This window comes from Enhydra lutris, unplaced genomic scaffold, assembly GCF_002288905.1.
Source record: "Enhydra lutris kenyoni isolate GAN:26980312 unplaced genomic scaffold, ASM228890v2 scaffoldscaffold10, whole genome shotgun sequence".
In the NCBI taxonomy this organism is placed as follows: Eukaryota; Metazoa; Chordata; class Mammalia; order Carnivora; family Mustelidae; genus Enhydra; species Enhydra lutris.
The window spans coordinates 7,554,542-7,577,608 of record NW_019154094.1 but is presented as its reverse complement, the minus strand read 5'-3'; the positions used below and the strand labels follow the sequence as shown (position 1 = coordinate 7,577,608).

The window sequence follows — 23,067 nt, the reverse complement described above, 5'->3', positions numbered from 1 at the left end:
TAAACTCAATTAGTCAAATATTTTTCCAGACATCCTTGTAGATATTTGTAGTAGAAAGCAAATGTAATTATCCTATCCTAGATGAATTCCTAAATAGCAATGTTTCTTAGCAACAGTGAACATTACCAACCACAAAAGCAGAGAATGGGGAAGGCAAGAAAATTGTTCAATTCCAGATTCAGTACTCAGAAAGCATCTTTCTGTGGCCCCGTATATTCTTTCCTTGGCCCTTGGGAAATGTATGTTTGAGATCTTCTCTTTCTCACAAGAGCTTTTGTATCAAGCTCATTACTTCCAAAGTTTATTCTTTTTCGTTTTAAAAAGTTTAAGAAAATAGCTCAAACCTGTAACAGTATAAAAAGGTATGCAATGAAAAACTGGCTGATTCTCTCCTATGCAGACCTTGAGTCCACTTTCTGGAATTTAACATTATGAGCAGTTTCTGGAACTTTGCACTGATACATTGATACACGTGCATATCCATGTATAGATTATAGATCGTGTGCGTGTGTATGTATACGTATGGGTGTTTTGTAGAAGGGCTCATTGCATTTCTGCTTTGGCCATAAACAACAGGTATCTTTAGCTTGTTTCATAAAAATGCCATTGAAAATCTATTTCCATATTCTGGACTGTATCTCTGTTTTCTTTGAAGATGAATTTTTTTTTTTTTTTTTTAGAATATAGAGCCATTTTTTTTTTAAAAAGATTTTATTTATTTATTTATTTGTCAGAGAGAGAGAGAGAGAGAGAGCACGCGAGAGTGAGCACAAGCAGATAGAGTGGCAGGCAGAGGCAGAGGGAGAAGCAGGCTCCCTGCTGAGCAAGGAGCCCGATGTGGGACTCGATCCCAGGACGCTGGGATCATGACCTGAGCCGAAGGCAGCGGCTTAACCCACTGAGCCACCCAGGCGTCCCTGAAGATGAATTTTTTATTCATTTCTATTTACGTACTCTGTAGTTTTGCTCTCCCTGCCATGCTGATGACAGCCTGTGGAAAGGTCTGGAAGCCTCCATGTATAAGAAGAGATTGTTGAGTCTCCCATTTTTTTGGGAAAGCCTTCCCAATTTTCACTAACTGGTCACAGTCCTCCACAAGATGCGTCCTGGAGTAAATTATGTGCACATAAGCAGCACCTTGCTGTTACTATTTAATGATGAATAGCTTTTTCCATTTCAACATGGTTCATAAAGATAGACCTCATTCTTCATAATGATTATATGTGCCTTGCTTAGAAAGGCATTTCTCCACTCCAAAATTATAAAAATGTTGCCCATTTTTCTTATAGTTCTTTTTATGATTTATCATTACCCTTACCATATTTTCATATGGAATTTTATTTATTTATTTATTTATTTTTAAAGATTTTGTTTATTTATTTGACAGACAGAGATCACAAGTAGACAGAGAGGCAGGCAGAGAGACAGAGGGGGAAGCAGGCTCCCCGCTGAGCAGAGAGCCTGATGCGGAGAGCCTGATGCGGGGCTCGATCCCAGGATCATGACCTGAGCCGAGCCGAAGGCAGAGGCTTTAACCCACTGAGCCACCCAGAAGCCCCTATATGGAATTTATTTTTATGTATAGAGTTATCTGTTTTCCAAAGAAGACATTTTCTGATTTTCTTTCTTTTTTTTATTATTTTACCATGGGGCTTGAACTCACAACCCTGAGATCAAGCGTTGGATGCTTAACTGACTGAGCCACCCAGGTGCCCCCATTTTCTGATTTTCAGTAGCACTCCTTTTTATTTTCCTAATGATCTTATTTTTCAATAGAACTGATACCTATTAGGTAGAAGTGCTCTTTACTAATTAGCCCACCTAAACCTAAATTAAAGTAGGGTGTGGATGGCCTTGGTAATTCGTTCTCTATTACTCTGGTCCTCAGTCCTCACCTGAAGGGCAAGAGAAGTTAGATTAGATAGCTTTGAGTGATCCCTATGGTTGAACAGACAGACTGTGACTAGGGAAAGTTTTCATGACTGCGTTCTGTGAAGGTACCCACTACATTATTAACACAAGAGCACTTTCCCTCTCCCTTGTGAGCCACGGTGAGCGCATACTGAAGGCTGCAGACTGTACTGACTGGCGGATTCAGTGCTTCAGGATAGCTAGACTGGACCACACCATATGATGATAGAGGATTTGGCTGGTTCCTTTTTCAATGACTAACTTCCTGATCCTGATCACTACTTACCAAGAAAAGGAATGACTTTGAACAGGATACTTGTACCATTTTCAAGAATGATTGGGCTTTCCAGGACCACCGGGGTAGCTGTTGGTTAAGCATCCGACTCTTGATTTCAGCTCAGGTCATGATTTCAGGGTCTTGGGATCAAGGCCTGCTTGATCCCAACTCAGGCTCCATGCTGAGTGTGGAGTCTGCTGGAGATTTGCTCTCTCCCTCTCTCTCCATGCATCCCCCTGTTCAAGATCTTTAAATACATACCTACATAAAATCTTTAAAAAAAATTATCTGGCTTTGTAAATAATATGATGCCACAGTGTCTGTTACTGTTTGTCCTATCAATGTGGCTCCTTCTCCTGAGTCTTAACCTCTAAAAAGGGACCATCAGGATGAAGGATCAGGATCCCTCTGCCTACTATAACCCAGACCCAGTTCTAGTCCTCGCTCTGCCTTGATCTTGTACTGGGAGATTGGGCACTTCCATTCCCTGATCTGGGCCAAGAATGTCATACCTTTGCTGCCTGCAATCCTCCTTTTTGTACTTCACCTAGTTTCAAATGTAGAAAGCAAAAGGAGTGCTTTCCTCAGGCACTTACGAATGAGTTACTCCATCATGCTATACAAAGGAAGCACTCCTGATTTGCTTCTGCTCTTTGTCTTGCTACTTCTTGTGAGGGCAACAGTCCCAGGCTTCCAGAACGGGTTTCCAAACAGACGCACAGTTGCCCTGTGTGTGGGATACCCAGGTTGGAAGCCAGCAGACAGTACAGTGCTTTTTGGCAGACAGATGGAGATTAATTTCTAAACCACACAAAGGCATTAATTTTCGTAAATCATGAGCAATCCATTCCAAGGCATTTAAATAAGTTGACTTCAATTTGTTTAAAACAAAAAAATAAACACACAGACAAATCCAAACAAGTACAGATGCCGTCATCATCTTGCTGTTTAGTTGAGAAGCTGCTGGTCCTACAGAGGTGTCCGCCCAAGAAGAGCAGTGTTATGACTCTTCTGTTTTGTAAGAGCCAGGCCCATGGTTTTATCTAAACATAAATCACTAATTGGTAGAACAGGAGACTTTACAGACCACTAACTGGAATGGAGAATGATGCTGTGATTCACTACAAAACAGCTCTCATTGAAACCAAGGCAGCAAGAAGAAGATGAGGTGACTGGAGTATTTCTAACTCTTAAGGGAGCAGTCTTTATTTCTAAGTCCTAAGGGAAAAATGTCTTTATAGACAGCACAGCCAGCAACTCGTTAGGGACCTAGGCATGCTGCTGATTCACTTGAGGCAGTGAGATGAGAAATCTGGCAGAGCTACCGAGGCAGCGGGATTACTGGTGGAGGATTAGCTTCACAGAGGGTATCTAGGGACCAGGAACATTCCCAACATCTAGGTGGGCCCCATTACCCAGCTGAGCGTGATCCACATCTCTTCAGGGCTAACCTAATATACTCATCATCTCATCTGCAACACTGTAGAACCTTACCTCTGACAGAAACATGGGTAGGGTCAGAAAGTTCAGTTCACTGCTCACTAGTGCCCTCTGCTGATAACCTCAAATACAAGATACTCACAGGTCTTGGCCAGGGTCTCCAAACCATCCAAAATAGATTGGCTTCTTGAGCTGAGATGTTCCTCAGACTTTTCCACAGATGTCTGCAACTAAGCAACCCCAAATTAAGAATGAATTCACAGACCATTGCCTTATTTTCCTAACTTGGAGTATTGTCATTAAGTGATTTTTAAAAAGGTAGTTAAAATACTGCTATCCTATATGAATTAAGGTCAATGTAATTAGCAAACTTCTTAAAATGTAAAATGTTCTAATTCTTTGACATGTAGCTCTACTTACCCTGTGAATGCTTTCTCTGATATGTGAAATGAGGTTGTATAGAGTCTCACTAGAATAAACGAGAAAAAAGAAATTAAATCCTTGTGGAATACTGAAAAAGTATGTAACAGAATTGATTCCATGAACATGGCAGGACTTCACCTGGTAGAGCATCAAAACAGTGCTTGATTAGACTTGGGAGACTCAACCCTGAAAAATTTTAGTGTACAGCTACAAAAAAAAGAAAACATAGACTTTTTCTGACCATTGCCAAAACAAACCATTTATTGCTTTTTTAAAATTTACTCTACATGTATCTTAAATAAGCAAATACTAGCAACTCAAGTGGTTACTACAGCAAAACAGATCAGCTTTCATTTTCATAGCAACAATGGCTTCAGAAGCTAGTGATTCTGGAAACATTTTAGTCTAATGACTATTTCTTTGAGTGTAGGAATGGGTAGAGATAGTTCTGGGTACTCCCAGAACTATCTCTATTAATTTCTTTTTTTAAAAATTTTATATATTTATTTTGAGAGACAGAACAGGACAGGGAGACAGAGATAGAGAATCTCTGGCAGATTCCCCACTGACCATGGACCCTACTCTGGCTTCATCTCATGACCTTGAGATTATGACCTAAGAAATCAAGAGTCAGAGGCTTAACCCACTGAGACACCCAGGTGTCTCTCTCCATCCCTACCCAAGGTTTTATTTATTTATTTATTTATTTATTTATTTATTTATTTATTTATTTATTTATAGTTGGGGAGAAGCAGAGGGAGAGGGATAAAGAATCCAAAGAAAACTGTGCTAAGTGCAAAGCCTGCCCTAGACCTTGATCTAACAACTGGGAGATCAAGACCTGAGCCAAAACCAAGAGTTGGAAGCTTAACCAACTGAGCCACCAAGTAGTCCCAGCAATATTAATTTTTAATGAAAAAGAAACTATAACAATTATTCCTCAAATAAATATCCCACTTTTGAAAAGATTCAGACATGAATTTCCATTAAAATTTTTTACAGGTTTTGTTTCTTCACTCTTTGCAATATAAATGCAGATCCAGTTTGTGAACCCTAATAGGACTACTCTTCATACCAAGTCTTTTGGATGCTCCACCAGTTTGACTTTAAAAGGAGAATTTGGGGGCGGCTAGGTAGCTCAGTCAGTTAAGCAGCCAATTCTTGGTTTTGGCTCAAGTTGTGATCTTGGGGTCAAGATCTTGGGGTCATGGGAGGAAGCCCCATGTTGGTGGGGGAGTCCCTGCTCAGTGGGGAGTCTACTTAAGAGTATCTCCCTGCCTCTGCCCCTCATGTGCTCTCTTTCTAAACGAATAAATAAAATCTTTAAAAGATAAATAAATAAAAGGAGGATTTTATAGAATCATTAGGGGTCTACAAACCTTATGCTTTTTTATGAAAGAGATTGGGACATTAAGTGAAAAATTTTAGTGTCCAGCTACAAAAAACGAGAACATAGACTTTTTGTGACCATTGCCAGGCAAACCAGGCAAACAATAAAAATATTTAAAATAAAACAGCTAATGAGTTAGGAGCACCGGTGTGGCTCAGTCAGTTGGGCATCTGACTCTTGATTTCAGCTCAGGCCATAACCTCAGGGTCATGGGGTTGACTGTGCCAGGCTCCAGGCTCAGCGGGCAGTCTGGTTTATTCTCTCTCTGCCCTCCCCCCTGCTCCCACATGCACACATGTGCATTCTCTCTTTCACAAATAAATCTTTAAAAAATTAAGGATATTAAGAAAGAATGCTATTGAATTATAAAAGCAAAGAATAAGAAAGGGATCTAGAAATTTAAAATAGCAGAAACAAGTAGAATAGTTAGAGAAGATACAGTTAAGGAAATAGGACAGAAAATAGAACAAAATACAAAGATATGGAAAATAGATCAACAGAAAAAAAAAAAAGAGGATAAATGCAGGAGATTTAATATATACCCAAAACTAAAGATTCAGAAGAAAGAAGAATAAAAATAGATTTTCAAAGATAACAGAAGAAAAATTCCCAGAACAAAACCCCACAAGTTTATAGGTCAAAAGGAACTCATTGATGCCCAAAGATGAGGACATGCCAAATGAAAGCACCTACTGTAAAATTTCGGAAGTCTACAGATAATGGGAAGGCCTTAAAAACTTGCAGAAAGAAAAAGGCAAGTGATGTATACAGGATCAGGTCTCAGAATGGCATAGACCTCTTAAAAGCAACATATAAAATGATGTGGTGATGACAGCAACTAGAAATTTTGGGGAAAAATAATTTCCAATCTAGAATTCTATATCTAGCCTAATTTGCAATCAAGTATGAGGGGAAAATAAAGAATTTCAGATAAGCAACGTCTCAAAAAATTATTTAGGTGCCATGTACCTGTTGTCAGGAAGTTTTTGGAATATATGTTTCACCAAATCCAAGGAGGAAACTAAGAACAAAAAGGACATAGGATCAAAGTAACAAAGAATCCAACACAGGAGAGGAAGTGGGAATGCAGGAGAGGGGATGTAGGAACGCTTAGGATGACGGTGAAGGGAGGACTCAGGATGACATCTGCACTGCAAAGCAAGAGAGTACTAAGCTCAGGTCAGAATTAGGAAGATGACTCTGAGAAGAAAATGACACTGAAGAATTTCTGATGTGTTTGGGTATAAAACAAGGGAGCTTCTGAGGTGCCTGGATGGCTCAGTCAGTTAAACATCTGCCTTCAGCTCAAATCATGATCCCAGGTCCTGGGATTGAGCTCCACACTGGGTACCCCCTGCTCATGCTCTCTGTCTCTGTCTGCCTGTGTGTCTGTCTGCCTGTCTCTCTCTCTCGGTCTCTTTCGTGTGCGTGCGCGCACACACACACACACACACACACACACACACACACACACACCTTCTTTCTCTCATAATCTTTAAGAAAAAATAAAACAAGGGCTTTTTTAGTTCTGCTGCAGAATTTGGGGATAAACTGTGATTCCTATATAGAAAACTCAGCAGAAAAGGAAACAAGGTAATTTTTAACATTAGGAAAATTTAATCATGGTATATATATATATATATATATATATATATATATAGTTTTTCTAGGATATCTAGATAAGGATTTAACGATTGAAAACTGATTTTTTGTTTTTAAAGACTTTGTCAGAGAGAGAGCACAAGCAGGGGGAACAGCAGGCAGAGGAAGGAAGAGGCTCCCCACTGAGCAAGGAGCCCAGTGTAAGACTTGATCCCAGGTCACTGGGATCATTACCTGAGCTGAAGGCAGATGCTTAAGCAACTAAGCCACCCAGGCATCTCAAATAAAAACTGATTTTAACTAAAATGATGGAAGATGCAAGTTTATGGTGGAGGAGGCCAAGAAGCAAATTCTTATTCCAGGGTAGAAACTCATTCTCTGAAGCTGAAAAAAAATCAAGAAATGACAATATAAGCTCGCTAGCATATACCATAAGATATATGGACCTAAATACTAGCATAGCTAAAAGGGTTGCAAGTTGGTTGCAAAAAGCAAAAGGGAATTAAAAGTGGGGAAAGATAGGCCTGCTGTTTTTCACTATAATCCTAATTTTATTTTTTTTAATTTTATTTATTTGACAGAGAGCACAAGCCGGGGGAGTGGCAAGCAGAGGCAGAGGGAGAAGCAGGCTCCCCACCGAGCAGGACGAGCCTGATGTGAGACTCAATCCCAGGACCCTGGGATCATGACCGGAGCCAAAGGCAGTTGCTTAACCAACTGAGCCACCCAGGCATCCCTAATCGTATTTTTTTAAAGTATGTGTATGTGTGTGTGCATATGTGGCTTTTTTTTTTTTAAGATTTTATTTTGACAGAGAGAGCACAGGCAGGCAGAGCAGCAGGCAGAGAGGGAGAAGCAGGATCCCCACTGAGCAGAGAGCCTGATGTGGGGCTCGATCCTAGGACCTAGGATCATGACCCCGGTCAAAGGCAGATACTCAACTGACTGAGCCACCCAGGCATCCCCCTAATTATATTTCTAAAACCTGTGTACATGTATGGAAAGCCTGGATGGCTCACTTGGTTGAGCATCCAACTCTTTTTTTTTTTTTTTAAAGATTTTATTTATTTATTTGACAGACAGAGATCACAAGTAGGCAGAGAAGCAGTAGAGAGAGAGGGGGAAGCAGGCTCCCCGCTGAGCAGAGACCCTGATGCGGGGCTCGATCCCAGGACCTCGGGACCATGACCTGAGCCGAAGGCAGAGGCTTTAACCCACTGAGCCACCCAGGCGCCCCGAGCATCCAACTCTTGATTTTGGCTCAGGTCATGATCTTGGGTCATGGATCAAGCCCCATGACCAGCTCCACACTCAGCCCAGAGTCTGCTTGAGATCCTTTCTCTCCCTCCTCCCACTCACTCTCCCTAAATAAATAAATAAAATCTTTAAAAAATATGTACCTGGAGCGCCTGGGTGGCTCAGTGGGTTAAAGCCTCTGCCTTCGGCTCAGGTCATGATCCCAGGGTTCTGGGATTGAGCCCCACGTCGGGCTCCCTGCTCAGTGGGAAGCCTGCCTCCTCCTCTCTCTCTCTCTGCCTACTTGTGATCTCTGTCTGTCAAATAAATAAATAAAATCTTAAAAAAAATAAAAAATAAAAAACATGTACCTGTAAAATTTTGATTAAAAAATACAAAAAATTGGGACACCTGGGTGGCTCAGTGGGTTAAGCGTCTGCCTTTGGCTCAGGTCATGATCTCAGGGTCCTGGGATCAAGCTCCATATTGGGCTCCCTGCTCAGCAGAGACCGTGCTTCTCCCTCTCCCTCAACCTGTCTCTCCCCACTTGAGCACTCTCTCTCTTTCTGAAATAAAATCTTTAAAAATAAAAATGTAAAGATGTCTAAAGTCTAATAATGCTACCAAAATGCTGCTCATGAAAGCCCCTACTCTATTATACTACCAGTTATACCATGGTATACCACCAGTTGAGAGTGATTCTTTATTCTTAGGACCTCACTCCTTATTAGTGCATTTAGAAACCAATGTTCCCAACAGGGAAAACTATATTATACAAATTAAATACTGTTTGTATATAATTTTATATTGAAATTTTAATTTTTTAATTTTTATTTATTTATTTGACAGAGATCACAAGTAGGCAGAGAGGCAGGCAGAGAGAGAGGGGGAAGCAAGCCCCCTGCCAAGCAGAGCCCGACTTGGGGCTCGATCCCAAGATCCCGGACTACGACCCAAGCCAAAGGCAGAGGCCTCAACCCACTGAGCCACCCAGGCGCCCCTATTGAAATTTTTAAAAAAGATTTATTTTGAGAGGTGGGGGCAGGCAAAGGGACAGGGAAAGAGAGTCTTTAAGCCGACTCTGTGCTAAGTGGAGAGCCTGATGCAGGGCTGGATCTCAGGCCCACGAGCCTCAGACCACGACCCCAGCCAAAACCAAGAGTCAGACACTCAATCGACCGCGCCACCCAGGTGTCCCTATAGTGAAGTGTTTTATGAATAACTGATAGCTTCCATTACCTTAACTGTTTATTAATCCTTGATTCCACCTGTCTAAATTGAAATGTTAAGTTCTGATTTACCCAAAGTCCTTAAATTAAGATGCTTAATAAACAATGAAAACATTAAAAGCTTGATAATTGAAACTTTCATAAAAAGCAGTGTTCGTTTGGAAGCCATTTTTATTATTTTTTAACAAAATAAGATAGAAAAATGTTGCTTAAAAGTAGAGATTTCCCACCCACCTGATATCATGTATAGATTAATAGGAAGTCAACTATGACTTAATCTTTTCTCTAGATAAAGTCAATTAGGAAATTGTTTATCTGTACTAAAACACACACACACACAATCTGTTTTTAAGAATGGAGGTAATTTCTGTACTGTCCAATGTTAGTGAATTATTTTGCTTTGAAAATTCACTCATTTTTTCAACAACTTTTTTTTAAAGATTTTATGTATTTGACAGAGAGAGACACAGCGAGAGAGGGAATGCAAGCAAGGGGAGAGAGAGGGGGAGAAGCAGGCTTCTTGCTGAGCAAGGAGCCCCATGGGGGACTTGATCCCAGGACGCTGGGATCATGACCTGAGCTGAAGGCAGACACTTAACCGACTGAGCCACCCAGGCGCCCCTCAACAACTATTTATTGAGCCTTCCTTTGTGACAGGTCCTTGATTATAAGCTTCAGTGATATGCATAAAAAAAAAATTCAACTCCCTACCTTCAGTGAGTTTACCTAGTGGTGTTTTTGAATGTGGTTTTAAGATCCACTCAAATTGAGTGATCTTCTTTATTAAAAAATTTGATCAAACTTATTGAATCAAATCTTCTGCTTACTGAGATGTCCAATAACAATGTTTTTATATAAATCATAGTACATGCAAAGCTGACAGCAATCTTGCATGAGGACATAGCTGTGTCAGTTGCTTATAGTCAGCATTTGTTCTGACTGGTTAGTATTCAAGCTATATTTTTTTAAAATCACTTTATTGAATTAAGGTTGACATGTAAATAGCTGTACATATTTAATGTATACAAGTTTGGAGATAAGTATACAACTATCAAATCATCACCACAATCTATTCCAAAAACATATCCATCACTTCCAAAAGCTTTCTTTCTTTTTTTTTTTAAAGATTTTTTTATTTATTTGTCAGAGAGAGAGAGAGAGCACAAGTAGGGGAGCAGCAGGCAGAGGAAGAAGGAGAAGCAGGCTTCCCATTGAGCAAGGAGCCCAATATGGGACTCGATTCCAGGACGTTGGGATCATGACCTGAGCCGAAGGCAGACGCTTAACCGACTGAGCCACCCAGGCATCCCTCAAAAGCTTTCTCTTACTCTATTTAATAGTAGTAGTAGTGATAAAAACACTTAAAACATTTACCATCTTAGTGCGCCTGGGTGGCTCAGTGGGTTAAACCTCTGGGATCGAGCCCCACATCGGGCTCTCTGCTCAGTGGAGAGCCTGCTTCCCCCTCTCTCCCTGCCTGTTTCTGCCTACTTGTGCTGTCTCTCTCTGTCAAATAAATTAATAAAATCTTTAAAAAACAATTTACCATCTCAGCAAATTTTAAAGTATACAATACTGTATTGTTAAATATAGGCACTATGAGGTACAGTAGATCTCTAGGATTTATTCATATTGTGTCAACTGAAACTCTGTACCCTTTAATTAATACCTCCCTATTTGTCCCACACTCCAGTTCCCAGCAACATCATCCTACTATACTCTGCTTCTTTGAATTTAACTATTTTACATTCTTCATATAAGTGGTACAGTTGGCCCTTGAACAACTCAGGGGTTAGGGAAGCTGACCCCCCAACACACACATTTGAAAATCTGTATATAAATTTTGACTTCCCCAAAACATAAAAGCCTATTGTTGACCAGAAACTGATAACACAAAGAGCCAATTAACACAAATTTTGTATGTTATATGTACTATGCACTGTATTCTTACAATAAAGTAAGTTAGAGAAGAGAAAATGTTAAGAAAATCATAAAATACAGGGATGCCTGGGTGGCTCAGTTGGTTAGTCCACTGCCTTCGACTCAGGTCATGATCCCAGAGTCCTGGGATCGAGTCCCACATGGGGCTCCTTGCTCGGCCAGGAGTCTGCTTCTCCCTCTGCCTTCTCTGCCTGCCTCTCCCCCTGCATGTGGTCTCTCTCTCTCTCTCTCTCTGACAAAAAATAAATAAAATCTTTGGGGCGCCTGGGTGGCTCAGTGGGTTAAGCCGCTGCCTTCGGCTCAGGTCATGATCTCAGAGTCCTGGGATCGAGCCCCGCATCAGGCTGTTTGCTCAGCGGGGAGCCTGCTTCCTCCTCTCTCTCTGCCTGCCTCTCTGCCTGCTTGTGATCTCTCTGTCAAATAAATAAATAAAATCTTTAAAATAAAATAAAATCTTAAAAAAAATCATAAAATACAGTACTGTGCTATAAAAATTCACATGTAGGTAGAACTGTACAGTTCAAACCTGTGTTGTTCAAAGGTCAACTGTATTTGTCTTTCTGTGTCTGACTTATTTAATTTAGCCTAACATCCTCCAGGTTCATCTATGTTGTCACAAGTGACAGAATTTCCTTCTTTTTTAAGGCTGAAGACTATTCCATCGTATATATACCACATTTTCTTTATTCACTCATTGATGGTTACTTAGGTTACCTCCATGTCTTAGTTATTGTAAAGAATGCTGCAATGAATATGGTAATGCAGGTATCTCTTTGAGATCCTGATTTCACTTCCTTTGAATATACACTTAGAAGTGGGGTTGCACCAATTTACATTCCCACCAGCAGCATGTAAGGTTCCTTTTTCTCCACATTCTAACCAACACTTAGTTGTTGTGTTTTTTTTTTAATTTTTTTATTTATTTGACAGAGATCACAAGTAGGCAGAGAGGCAGACAGAGAGAGAGGGGGAAGCAGGCTCCCCGCTGAGCAGAGAGCCCGATGTGGGGCTCGATCCCAGGACCCTGGGATAATGACCTGAGCCGAAGGCAGAGGCTTTAACCCACTGAGCCACCCAGGTGCCCCTGTTGTGTTTTTTTAATAATGGCCATCCTGATATAAGATATTTCATTGTGGTTTTGATTTGCATTTTTCTGATGTCTAGTGATCTTGAGCACCTTTTTCATACACTTGTTGGCCATTAGTATGTCTTCTTTGCATATATGTATATTCAGTTTCTTTGTCCTTAATTACTTTGCCAAATTAAGGCTAATTAATAGCCCTAATTGGGCTATTTGTTTTTACACTATTTTTTTAAAGATTTTTTTTATTTATTTATTTGACAGACAGATCACAAGTAGGCAGAGAGGCAGGCAGAGAGAGAGGAGGAAGCAGGCTCCCGCTGAGCAGAGAGCCCGATGTGGGGCTCGATCCCAGAATCCTGGGATCATGACCTGAGCTGAAGGCAGAGGCTTTAACCCACTGAGCCACCCAGGCGGCCCTGTTTTTACACTATTGAACTGTAGGAGCTCCTTATATATTTATTAACCCTTTATTAGATATATGGTTTGTAAATTTTTTTACCATTCTGTAGGCTGCCTTTTTATTTTGTTGATTGCTTCCTTTGCTGTGCAGAAATTTTTAGTTTGATGTTATCCCACTTATCTATTTTTGGTTTTGCTGCCTATGCTTTTGATGTCATATCCAAGAAATCATGGTCAATGCCAATGTCAAGAAGATTTTACCTATATATTATTTTTTCTTCTAGGAGTTCTACAGTTTCAAGTCTTATGTTTAAGTCTTTAATCCATTTTGAATTAATTTTTATGTATGGTATAGGATAAGGGTCCCTTTTCATTATTTTCCTATGGAGCCAGTTTTTCCAACACCATTTGTTGAAAAGATTAACCTTTTCCATTGTGTATTTGTGGTACTCTTTCATACTGTGTTAAATAGTTAAAACATAACTCCCTGAAAAATCCATGATAGAGTACAATGCAACCATTAGAAATTGTTTTGTATATGGAATAGAAACATAATTATTAAAGATTATTAAATCTAAAAAGAAGATTAAAAAATAGTCCATACTCCAGAGGGGCACCTGGGTGGCTCAGTTGTTAAGCATCTGCCTTTGGCTGGGGTCATGATCCCAGGGTCCTGGGATGGAGCCCTGCATCTGGCTCCTTGCTCCGCAGGGAGCCTGCTTCTCCCTCTCCTGCTCCCCCTGCTTGTGTTCCCTTTCTTGCTGTGTCTCTCTCTGTCAAATAAATAAATAAAATCTTTTTTTTTAAGTCCATAGGAAACAATACATTTTTATTTTTAAAAATAGAGCACCATTATATAAACCATTGTTAATGGAGGTTCACAGAGTAAACTGATTCAAGAGGCACACTTCAGGATCTGACAGACCCAAGATCTCTGCCCAAAACTCCCATTCAGTTTACATGTGCCCCTTTGGGTGGAGTCTTTCCTAATGTCCCCAGTCAGAGCTGGTAGCCTGTCCTCGGTTTCCAAAGCATTTGGATGCAACGTCTACTATACCACTTACAACTTTGTATTTAGAGTGGGAAGTCCAGTCTTTATTTTAGGCTGGTCTGTATCTGACCCTCTTTTCTTTTTAAGTAGTTCTTCAGGTTAGCAGTCTTGGAGGGAAGCAGAGCATCTTTCTTCTGCTAGAGGCTGAGGGTGCCAGAGGGGTTTGCTTTCTTAGCTTCTCCTGAACTGGCCCTTTCCTTGACACATAACTTGTCAGACTAGGAGTCAGGAGAAAAAAACTGTGAGTTCTCTCTCTAGTTGCTGTGGCTCCAGTAGAAGGAATATAGACCTCTAGGAGAATGGTAAAAGGGTGCAGGGAGGGTCTACTATCCTCTGGGCAGGGGTTAGTGGGCAGCAGAATTTGTAGTGGACTAATTTTGTGGCTGGGTTTGGGGAATTCTCCATGATGGGTAGCACTTAGCAATTGCAAGACTGTTGCAAAAACATAAAAGTGGCCTCATTTTCTTCCTTGGAAATCAGAATCCCAATTTTTTTCTCCCTGGATGCACTGCCATCCAGATAGATGAAATTCCCAGAGTCCCCTGAAGCTAGGTGTGACCATGTGAGTAAATTTCAGCCAGTGTGAGGTATAAGGAGTGTAGCATGTAACTTCAAGAAGAGTCCTAAAGGGAAAGGAAGATACCTTTTCTTCTTTCCTTCATCCATCATTTGTCTGGAACTCTGACAACAGCTGGAACTCCAGCAGCCACCAAGCACTGGGAGGACAGGGGTCACACCTTAGGGATGCGAGACCAGAGTGCTGAAAGGAGCCAAATCCTTGAGAACCATGGAACCACCATTCTAGTCCTGGACTACACACTTCAGGATGATTTTTGCATTTATAAACATCTATCTTTTTAAATATTTGTTATTATGAGTGTGTACGTATGTTATAAACAGTTGAACATAATCCTAGCTAATAAACTGAGCCACCCAATATCTTTTACTCTCTTTTTTTTTTTTTTTTTTTTTTTTAAAGATTTTATTTATTTATTTGTCAGAGAGAGAGAGAGGGAGAGAGAGCAAACACACGCAGACAGAACGGCAGGCAGAGGCAGAGGGAGAAGCAGGTTCCCCGATGAGCAAGGAGCCTGATGCGGGACTCGATCCCAGGACGCTGGGATCATGACCTGAGCCGAAGGCAGCTGCTTAACCAACTGAGCCACCCAGGCGTCCCATACTCTCTTTTTAAATTGTAGTTGACACTCATAACCCATCTAATATCTTTTAATTAATTTTTAACATTAAAAAAATTTTAAGTTAAAATTTGTACGTATGTTTTTGTAAGTAAAATTTTGTAAGTAAAAATTGCATATGTATGTACACAATTCTGAGTTTTGACACAAATTCAGGGTTCATGTAACCATTACCACAATAAGGAGGGCAGTATTCAAAGAAAACCTTCATGCTGCCCCTTTGTGGTGAAGTCCAGGCTACATCCTTAACCCCGTAATCACTGATCTATTCACCATCTCTATAGTTTTGTCTTTCTCAGAATGTCATGTAAATGGAGTCATATAGCATATAACTTTTGGACTGATTTTTTTCACTCAGCATAGTGTCTTTGAGATTCACCCATGTAGCTGTATATCAGTAGCTCATTATTTTTTACTGCTGAGTAGTGTTCTGTTGTATGGACATACCATAGTTTGTTAATCCATTTATTTATTTAAGGACATACATGTTGTGTCCAGTTTTTGGTGATTATGAACAAAGTTGCTATAAACATTTTTGAACAGGCTTTTGTGTAGACATAAGTTTTCATTTATCTAGGGTAAATGCTTAGGAGTGGAATTACAGAGGCATATAGTAAATTATGTTTACCTTTTTTTTTTTTTAAGATTTTTATTTATTTGATGGGGCTCCTGGGTGGCTCAGTGGGTTAAAGCCTCTGCCTTCAGCTCAGTTCATGATCCCAGGGTCCTGGGATCGAGCCCTGCATCTGGCTCTCTGCTCGGCAGGGAGCCTGCTTCCCTTCCTCTCTCTCTGCCTGCCTCTCTGCCTAACTTGTGATCTCTGTCTGCCAAATAAATAAATAAAATCTTTTTAAAAATATTGGTTTTTTTGAGAATATATTAAAATTATGATTTTTTGTGCCTATCATATAAGTCAATATCTTAAGCTTGAGGGTTTTTTTTTAAGATTTTATTTATTTATTTGACAGAGAAAGGGAGATCACAAGTAGGCAGAGAGTCAGGCAGAGAGAGAGGAGGAAGCAGGCTCCCCGCTGAGCAGAGAGCCCGATGCAGGGCCGATCTCAGGACCCTGAGATCATGACCCGAGCTGAAGGCAACAGCTCAATCCACTGAGCCACCCAGGCGCCCTTAAGCTTGAGTTTTTTAATGGAGAGAGATTCTTCAGAGTCCTCATTTTTCTATTTAAGTGCTACATATTTTTGCTATCTTGTAAATAATTGTTAACAGAAACTCATTTCACTACAAAAAAAGAAGTACATGATAGAGGGAGAGAGAGAAAGGAAGGAAAGAAGAAAATGTTGAAATTTGACATTTCAAAAAAAAATTTTAGCTGCAGAAATCTTTTTTTTTTTTTTTTTTTTTTTTTTAAGTAATCGCTACACCCAGCATGGGGCTCAAACTCACAACCCTGAGATGAAGGGTCGCATGCTCTACCAAGAGTCAGCCAGCCTGACCTGCTGCAGAAATCTTGATCAAACAAAATATTATCCTATGTCCAGAGAACAAAAAAAATTTAACATTGATCTAACTGAAGGAGTAAGAAGGTAAGTACTCTGCAGCCCCCTAATAGCCATGAGGGGCCTCTGAGAAACTGGTAGGGTCCTAGAGCCTGGATTCCTAGGGGAAAGAAGTCTCTCAGTGTCTGGTACATGTTTATTTACCAACAGAATCAAACACTTCAAATAAAGCATTTTGCTTTTCTCCCTAAAGGAAGACAGGTATTCAAGAGAAAGGATACTTAGTCTAAGAATCCCTAAAGAAATTCTGGCTTTTCTTTTTTTTTTTTTTTTAAGATTTTCTTTTAAGATTTTTTTTTTTTTTTTTTTTTTGACAGATCACAAGTAGGTAGAGAGGCAGGCAGAGAAAGACAGGAGGAGGAGGCAGGCTCCCTGCTGAGCAGAGAGCCCGATGCGGGACTCGATCCCAGGACCCTGAGATCATTACCTGAGCCGAAGGCAAAGGCTTTAACCACTGAGCCACCCAGGTGCCCCGAAATTCTGGCTTTTCAACATGAAAGTACTATTGGTAACACTAAGTGATACATCTTCACTGTCACAAAAATAATAAAGTATATCTCTGCTTGAGTGTTTTGATTTCCATGATACCTTAAGATGTTCCCTGATAACTTACTACCAAGAAATGAACAATTTAATTTCCTCAGTGACTTCAACTTATTTATTTATGAATTAGTTTAGGAGCCCTAATTTATCTCATGTATTTGCTAAGGTAAATAAATGAATATAAAACTAACAAATAAGACTGTGCATAAAATTTAGGGTATATCTTAAAAAACACCAACATTTTGGGGCATCTGCCTGGCTCAGTCAGTGGAGCATGTGACATATGACTCTTAATCTCGGGGTTAAGGGTTTAAGCCCCACGCTGGGTGTAGAGATTACTTAAAAATAAAATGTAAAAAAAAAAAAATACCAACACTTCAAAGTGAGAAAATCAACCTGAATAGCTTGAATCAGCTTTTTAAAGAATTCATGTGCTGTGCTCACTTCGGCAGCACATATACTAAAATTGGAACCATACGGAGAAGATTAGCATAGCCCCTGCACAAGGATGACACGCAAATTTGTGAAGCATTACATATTTTAAAAAGAAAAAGAATTCGTGTACTATATTCTTAACACTAAAACAACTGTTATCTAATTTCCTAACTCTGATGATCTGAAAAGATAACAATTAAAAGGCAGAATTTTGGCAAAATAAACATAACACTACTTGACTATTGTGTTTCTCTAAGAAGTCCTTTAGCTTACTTTTTCAGAGGGCCAGAACTATGGCAACCAAATTCAAATCTGCCAGAAGTCTCACTGACAAGTAAACAAATAAAGAGTAATTATTAGATGAGCTATAAAGACAAGAGTGTTATCATGATGAAATAGAATTATTTGACTATTAATATTCTATTTTCTGTTTCCCTCAAAAGAGATGTCTCACCCACTTGAAAGGTTTGCATACCTGTCACATTTGTCTTTTGCCCTTTTCTTTTTCTCTTCAAACTGTTCCAACAGGCCCTTTGATTTTCCAGCTGACAAAGGTGGAAGAAATAAGCCTCTATCGTTTGCATCTGCTCCAAACAGCGGGGGTTTTGTCTGGTACTTTGTGAAAATACTAGGTTCATTCTGTTAAACGAAAAAAAAAAAAAACAAAAACACAGCATTTCACATGTGAAAATATTTATAGCATTCATTATTTTCTACACAGTGTAGTCACATTTAAGTGCAAACCACAATACTAAAAAACAAAATGGCATGTAGTATTTCCTTTTTATTTCATATATATTAGAAAATTACATTAAAATAAAGCAACTCTTTTTATTAATAAGGTTTCTGCCTTACCAGCCCAGAAATACCAAAAATATCAGCTGTGGGTGCCTGGGTAGCTCAGTCAGTTAAGTGTCTGCCTTTGGCTTAGGTCATGATCTCAGGGCCCTGGGATTGAGTTCCATATCACATCTGGCTCCCTGCTCATCGAGGAGTCCGCTTCTCCTCTCTCCCTCTGCCTGCCGCTCCCCCACTTGTGCTCGCTCTCTCTCAAATAAACAAATAAAATCTTAAAAAAGTAGGGGCGCCTGGGTGTCACAGTGGGTTAAGCCTCTGCCTTCGGCTCGGGTCATGGTCCCAGGGTCCTGGGATCGAGCCCTGCGTCGGGCTCTCTGCTCGGCAGGGAGACTGCTTCCTCCTCTCTCTCTCTGCCTGCCTCTCTGCCTACCTGTGATCTCTGTCAAATAAATAAATAAAATCTTTAAAAAAAAAAAAAAAGAAAGAAGGGAGCCTGCTTTCTCCTCTCTCTCTGCCTTCCTCTCCGCCTACTTGTGATCTCTCTCTCTGCCAAATAAATAAATAAAATCTTAAAAAAAAAAAGTATACAGGATGCCTGGCTGACTTAGTCAGTAGAGCACATGACTCTTAATCTCAAGGTCATGAGTTCAAGCCCCATGTTGCGTATGGAGCCAACTTAAAAAAAAAACAATAAAAATAAAGTATCAGCTAAAATGGCTTAAAATCAGCTGTACAAATTTGAAGGCAATATCAAAATTCTTTACGCTGTCTCTGAGATGATATGTTAAAGTTTATATAGTAAGTTTAACTCAATTACTAGTTGAACTAGACTTGTTGGTAAGTTTGACACGGACTGGACAGTAGGCATGCTGGCATGTGGTAAGTCATTTTCTGCATTCTTAGGCAAAAATTACTCTGAAACATTCAGGGAGTACATTTCCTCCTTCATATCACTGGGTATCAATTTTTTTACTGAAATACTTATCTGAGAGAATACCCTACTATCTTAAAGCACTGACCTCATCTTACCCATGGAGTCTCTATTTGATACAGTTAAGTCTGTACATAAAGTTAAATCTAGTTTTAGACAAAAATAAATAAATATATAAAAATATTTCTGACCCGGGGCGCCTGGGTGGCTCAGTGGGTTAAGCCTCTGCCTTCAGCTCAGGTCATGATCTCAGGGTCCTGGGATCGAGCCCCGCATTGGGCTCTCTGCTCAGCAGGTAGTCTGCTTCCCCCTCTCTCTCCGCCTGCCTCTCTGCCTACTTGTGATCTCTCTGTCAAATGAATAAAATCTTAAAAAAAAAAAATTCTGACCCATGAAAGAAGACATGTTTGTCTCAAAAAATTGAGGACTCAGGAGACTCTGTTCTTGATTCTGGCCCTTATCCATTAACTAAGTCCTCAGAATCCTCACGTCACTCTTCAAGGAGATAATGTAGCATAGTAGACTAAAATCCACAAAGCACCTAAAGTTTCTTAGAAAAAATGTCCATTTAAAATAAAATTTATGTTACTTTATTCCCATTTTTCTAAAGCTCTTATCTCTTATGAAATTTTCATAAATAATAGTATGTCTTAGAAAATGTCATGCAGGGGCGCCTGGGTGGCTCAGTGGGTTAGGCCTCTGCCTTCGGCTCAGGTCATGATCTCAGGGTCCTGGGATCGAGTCCCGCATCGGGATCTCTGCTCAGCAGGGAGCCTGCTTCTCCCTCTCTCTGTCTGCCTCTCTGCCTACTTGTGATCTCTCTCTGTCAAATAAATAAATAAAAATATTTTTAAAAATGTCATGCAATATTTGTCTCTCCCTTAGGGTCAAGGTACCGGCAATATTCTACAATATATGTATTTTTTTCATTTTAGACTACCAACCAAGTCTATCAGACTACTGAGTAACCAATGAAGTATAAATCCATTTAGAAGAGTAAACATTAGAAGTGTATAATTCTAAAATATAATCCAACATAATAAGTCTTCTTTATAGCTTATCTCCATGATGACTATGAAATTTGTGCAGAGAAATTCTGGAAATGAGACTCACGTCCATAGAATTCTGTTGTGATTGTTTTGGATGTCTCACGTGGACACCATCCAAGGGTGCTGACAGAGTCTCTGAACTTTCTGGACAGAACTGGGATCCAAAGAGGAACTGGGAATCACTGAGACTGGAGTAATCACCCTGATTATTATTCCAGCTAGATGCCTTAGTAGTCCTGAAATTAAGCAAGAAAAGAGAAGTATATCAAGTGGACAAACATTCTGAACAAATGAAATAGTAATTCACAGCTATTCATTTCAGAATATTCTGGGGAGAGTACTAGTTTGTTCTGACCTCCTAGGCCCCTGAACACTCTCAGTATTGCCTATAAAGAATCACAAACAAATTCTGAAAGCCAGGCATTTTCATTACAGCAACTTGAGAACAATCAGATGGAAATTCAGACGTTAAGGACTGACACCATGATTCCTTATACAACAGCACTGTGGGCTATAACACGTTTTGGGGGATCAAAGTTCCTGAAATCTTTAGGGATTAAGAGAACATTATCTTTTAAAAAGTTGAATCTGGGGGGTGTTTGGGTGGTTCAGTCAGGTGGGCATCCAACTCTTGATATCAGCTCAGGTCGTGATCTCAGGGTCATGGAATCGAGCCCTATGTAGGGCTCTGTGCTGGGCATAGAACCTGCTTGGGATTCTCTCCTTCTGCCCCTTCTTCCCACCCCCCATTCTCTCACTTACTATCTCTAAAAAAGAAAGTTGAATCTGTTAATCACTAAGGGAATAAATAAAAATATGGTATATGCATATAACTGATGCATTAGTCAGAAGCAGTAGATTTACATAGAACCACATGAATAAATCTCAAAAAATTTAGAGTGCAGAAAAAGTAAAAATTGAATGAACTCTGTATCATTTATATAACCTTTTATTCTTAAAGATTTTATTTATTTATTTGACAGACATAGATCACAAGTAGGCAGAGAGGCAGGCAGAGAGAGAGAGAAGCAGGCTCCCCATTGAGCAGACAGCCCAATGTGGGGCTCCATCCCAGGACCCTGGGATCATGACCTGAGCCAAAGGCAGAGGCTTTAACCCACTGAGCCACCCAGGCACTCCTAACCTTTTTTTAGAATACAAAGAACCCAGTGTTTTTTAATGAACAAGAAATCTGAACATTTCAGTAAACAAATATATGATTAGCCAATATACAATAAATCGTTAGCTATTAGTACTATTTTTAGTATTTTTCAGCTGTATTAAAACAGATCATTTTATTTAATTTTTTTTCAGTGTTCCAAGATTCATTGTTTATGTACCACACCCAGTGCTCCATGCAATATATAACCTTTTAAATCTACATCATACCACACCAAACAAGTATATAAGTGTGTGTGTAGAAGGTGAATTAGAACTCCCATTAGTCTTCTAGTGTGTGCCTACAGGGAAGGAAGGGAGCAGGATTACAGGGAGAGTAGGAGTCATAATACAAAAAACACAAGACACCTTAGTTACAGACAGAATGTTTGTGTTCTCCAAAAATCCCTATGTTGAAGTCCTAATCCCTAACCTGACAGTGTTTGGAAATGGGGCCTTTAGAAGGTAATTAGGGTTAAACAAGTTCCTGAGGGTGGAGTCTTCTTGACGGGATTAAGGTTCTTACAAGTAGAAACACTATAGAGTTTGCCCTCCTTCCTTTCTCCTCCACGTGAGGACACAGAGAGAAGACAGTTGTCAGCAAGCCAGGAAGGGAGCCCTCACCAGAAATGATCCAGCTGGCATATGATTCTAGGACTTCCAATCTCCAAAACTGAGAAAATAAATTTCTATTGTTGAAGCCATCCAATTTAGGGTACTTTGTTTTGGCAACCCAGCAGACTAATTTAGGCCTCATCCAGACTGAAGAATACGATCAACTCAGATTTGTGCACAGAAGGATCCATTAAACATTGTTTTTGAAACAAGGTGGTGTTCCCTTTCACACCTTTAGTGTCTTATTCTTGTACTTCCAGCTGTGGACTTCCAACTTGCTTCCCATGGATATCTACACCAATCTTTGTTAAAGGGAGAGTGATACTGATAATGATACAATCACACTTGAACACAGTGTACTGAGTATATATCAGAGACAGCATAAAAGCAGGCAGACAAGTAAAATACAGTCTTCAAGTTTTTACTTCAAAGACATCTCAGTAAGAATTTGTTACTTAATGCTGTTGTGTGACCTGAAAAAAACACTCTTTTCATTACAACATACAAATCATTCCTTGTTTAAAAAGCTAAAGCTAGGGGCGCCTGGGTGGCTCAGTGGGTTGGGGTCTCTGCCTTTGGCTCAGGTCATGATCCCAGGGTCCTGGGATAGAGCCCTGCATCAGGCTCTCTGCTCAGCATGGAGCCTGCTTCCTCCTCTCTCTGCCTGCCTCTCTGCCTACTTGTGATCTCTGTCTGTCAAATAAATAAATAGAATCTTAAAAAAAAAAAAAAAAAAAGCTAAAGCTAGGGGCGCCTGGGTGGCTCACTTTGTTAAGCATCTAACTCTTGACTTTGGCTCAGGTCATAATCTCAGAGTGGTAAGACTGAGCCCTGAGTTGGGG

At 40.0% G+C, this 23,067-nt stretch overlaps 1 protein-coding gene across 1 annotated transcript in view; it reads right to left on the bottom strand.

Annotated features, from left to right (window-relative positions):
- Positions 1 to 23,067, bottom strand: part of LOC111144352 (coiled-coil domain containing 36) — a 29,573-nt gene that overhangs the window by 5,075 nt on the left and 1,431 nt on the right. Inside the window, exons 2-5 of the mRNA XM_022498612.1 lie at positions 20,517 to 20,688; positions 18,150 to 18,313; positions 4,049 to 4,097; positions 3,771 to 3,858 (exon numbers count right to left, since the gene is read on the bottom strand). Coding sequence (XP_022354320.1) covers positions 3,771 to 3,858; positions 4,049 to 4,097; positions 18,150 to 18,313; positions 20,517 to 20,688 — 473 coding nt within the window. The remainder of the gene's footprint in view (positions 1 to 3,770; positions 3,859 to 4,048; positions 4,098 to 18,149; positions 18,314 to 20,516; positions 20,689 to 23,067) is intronic.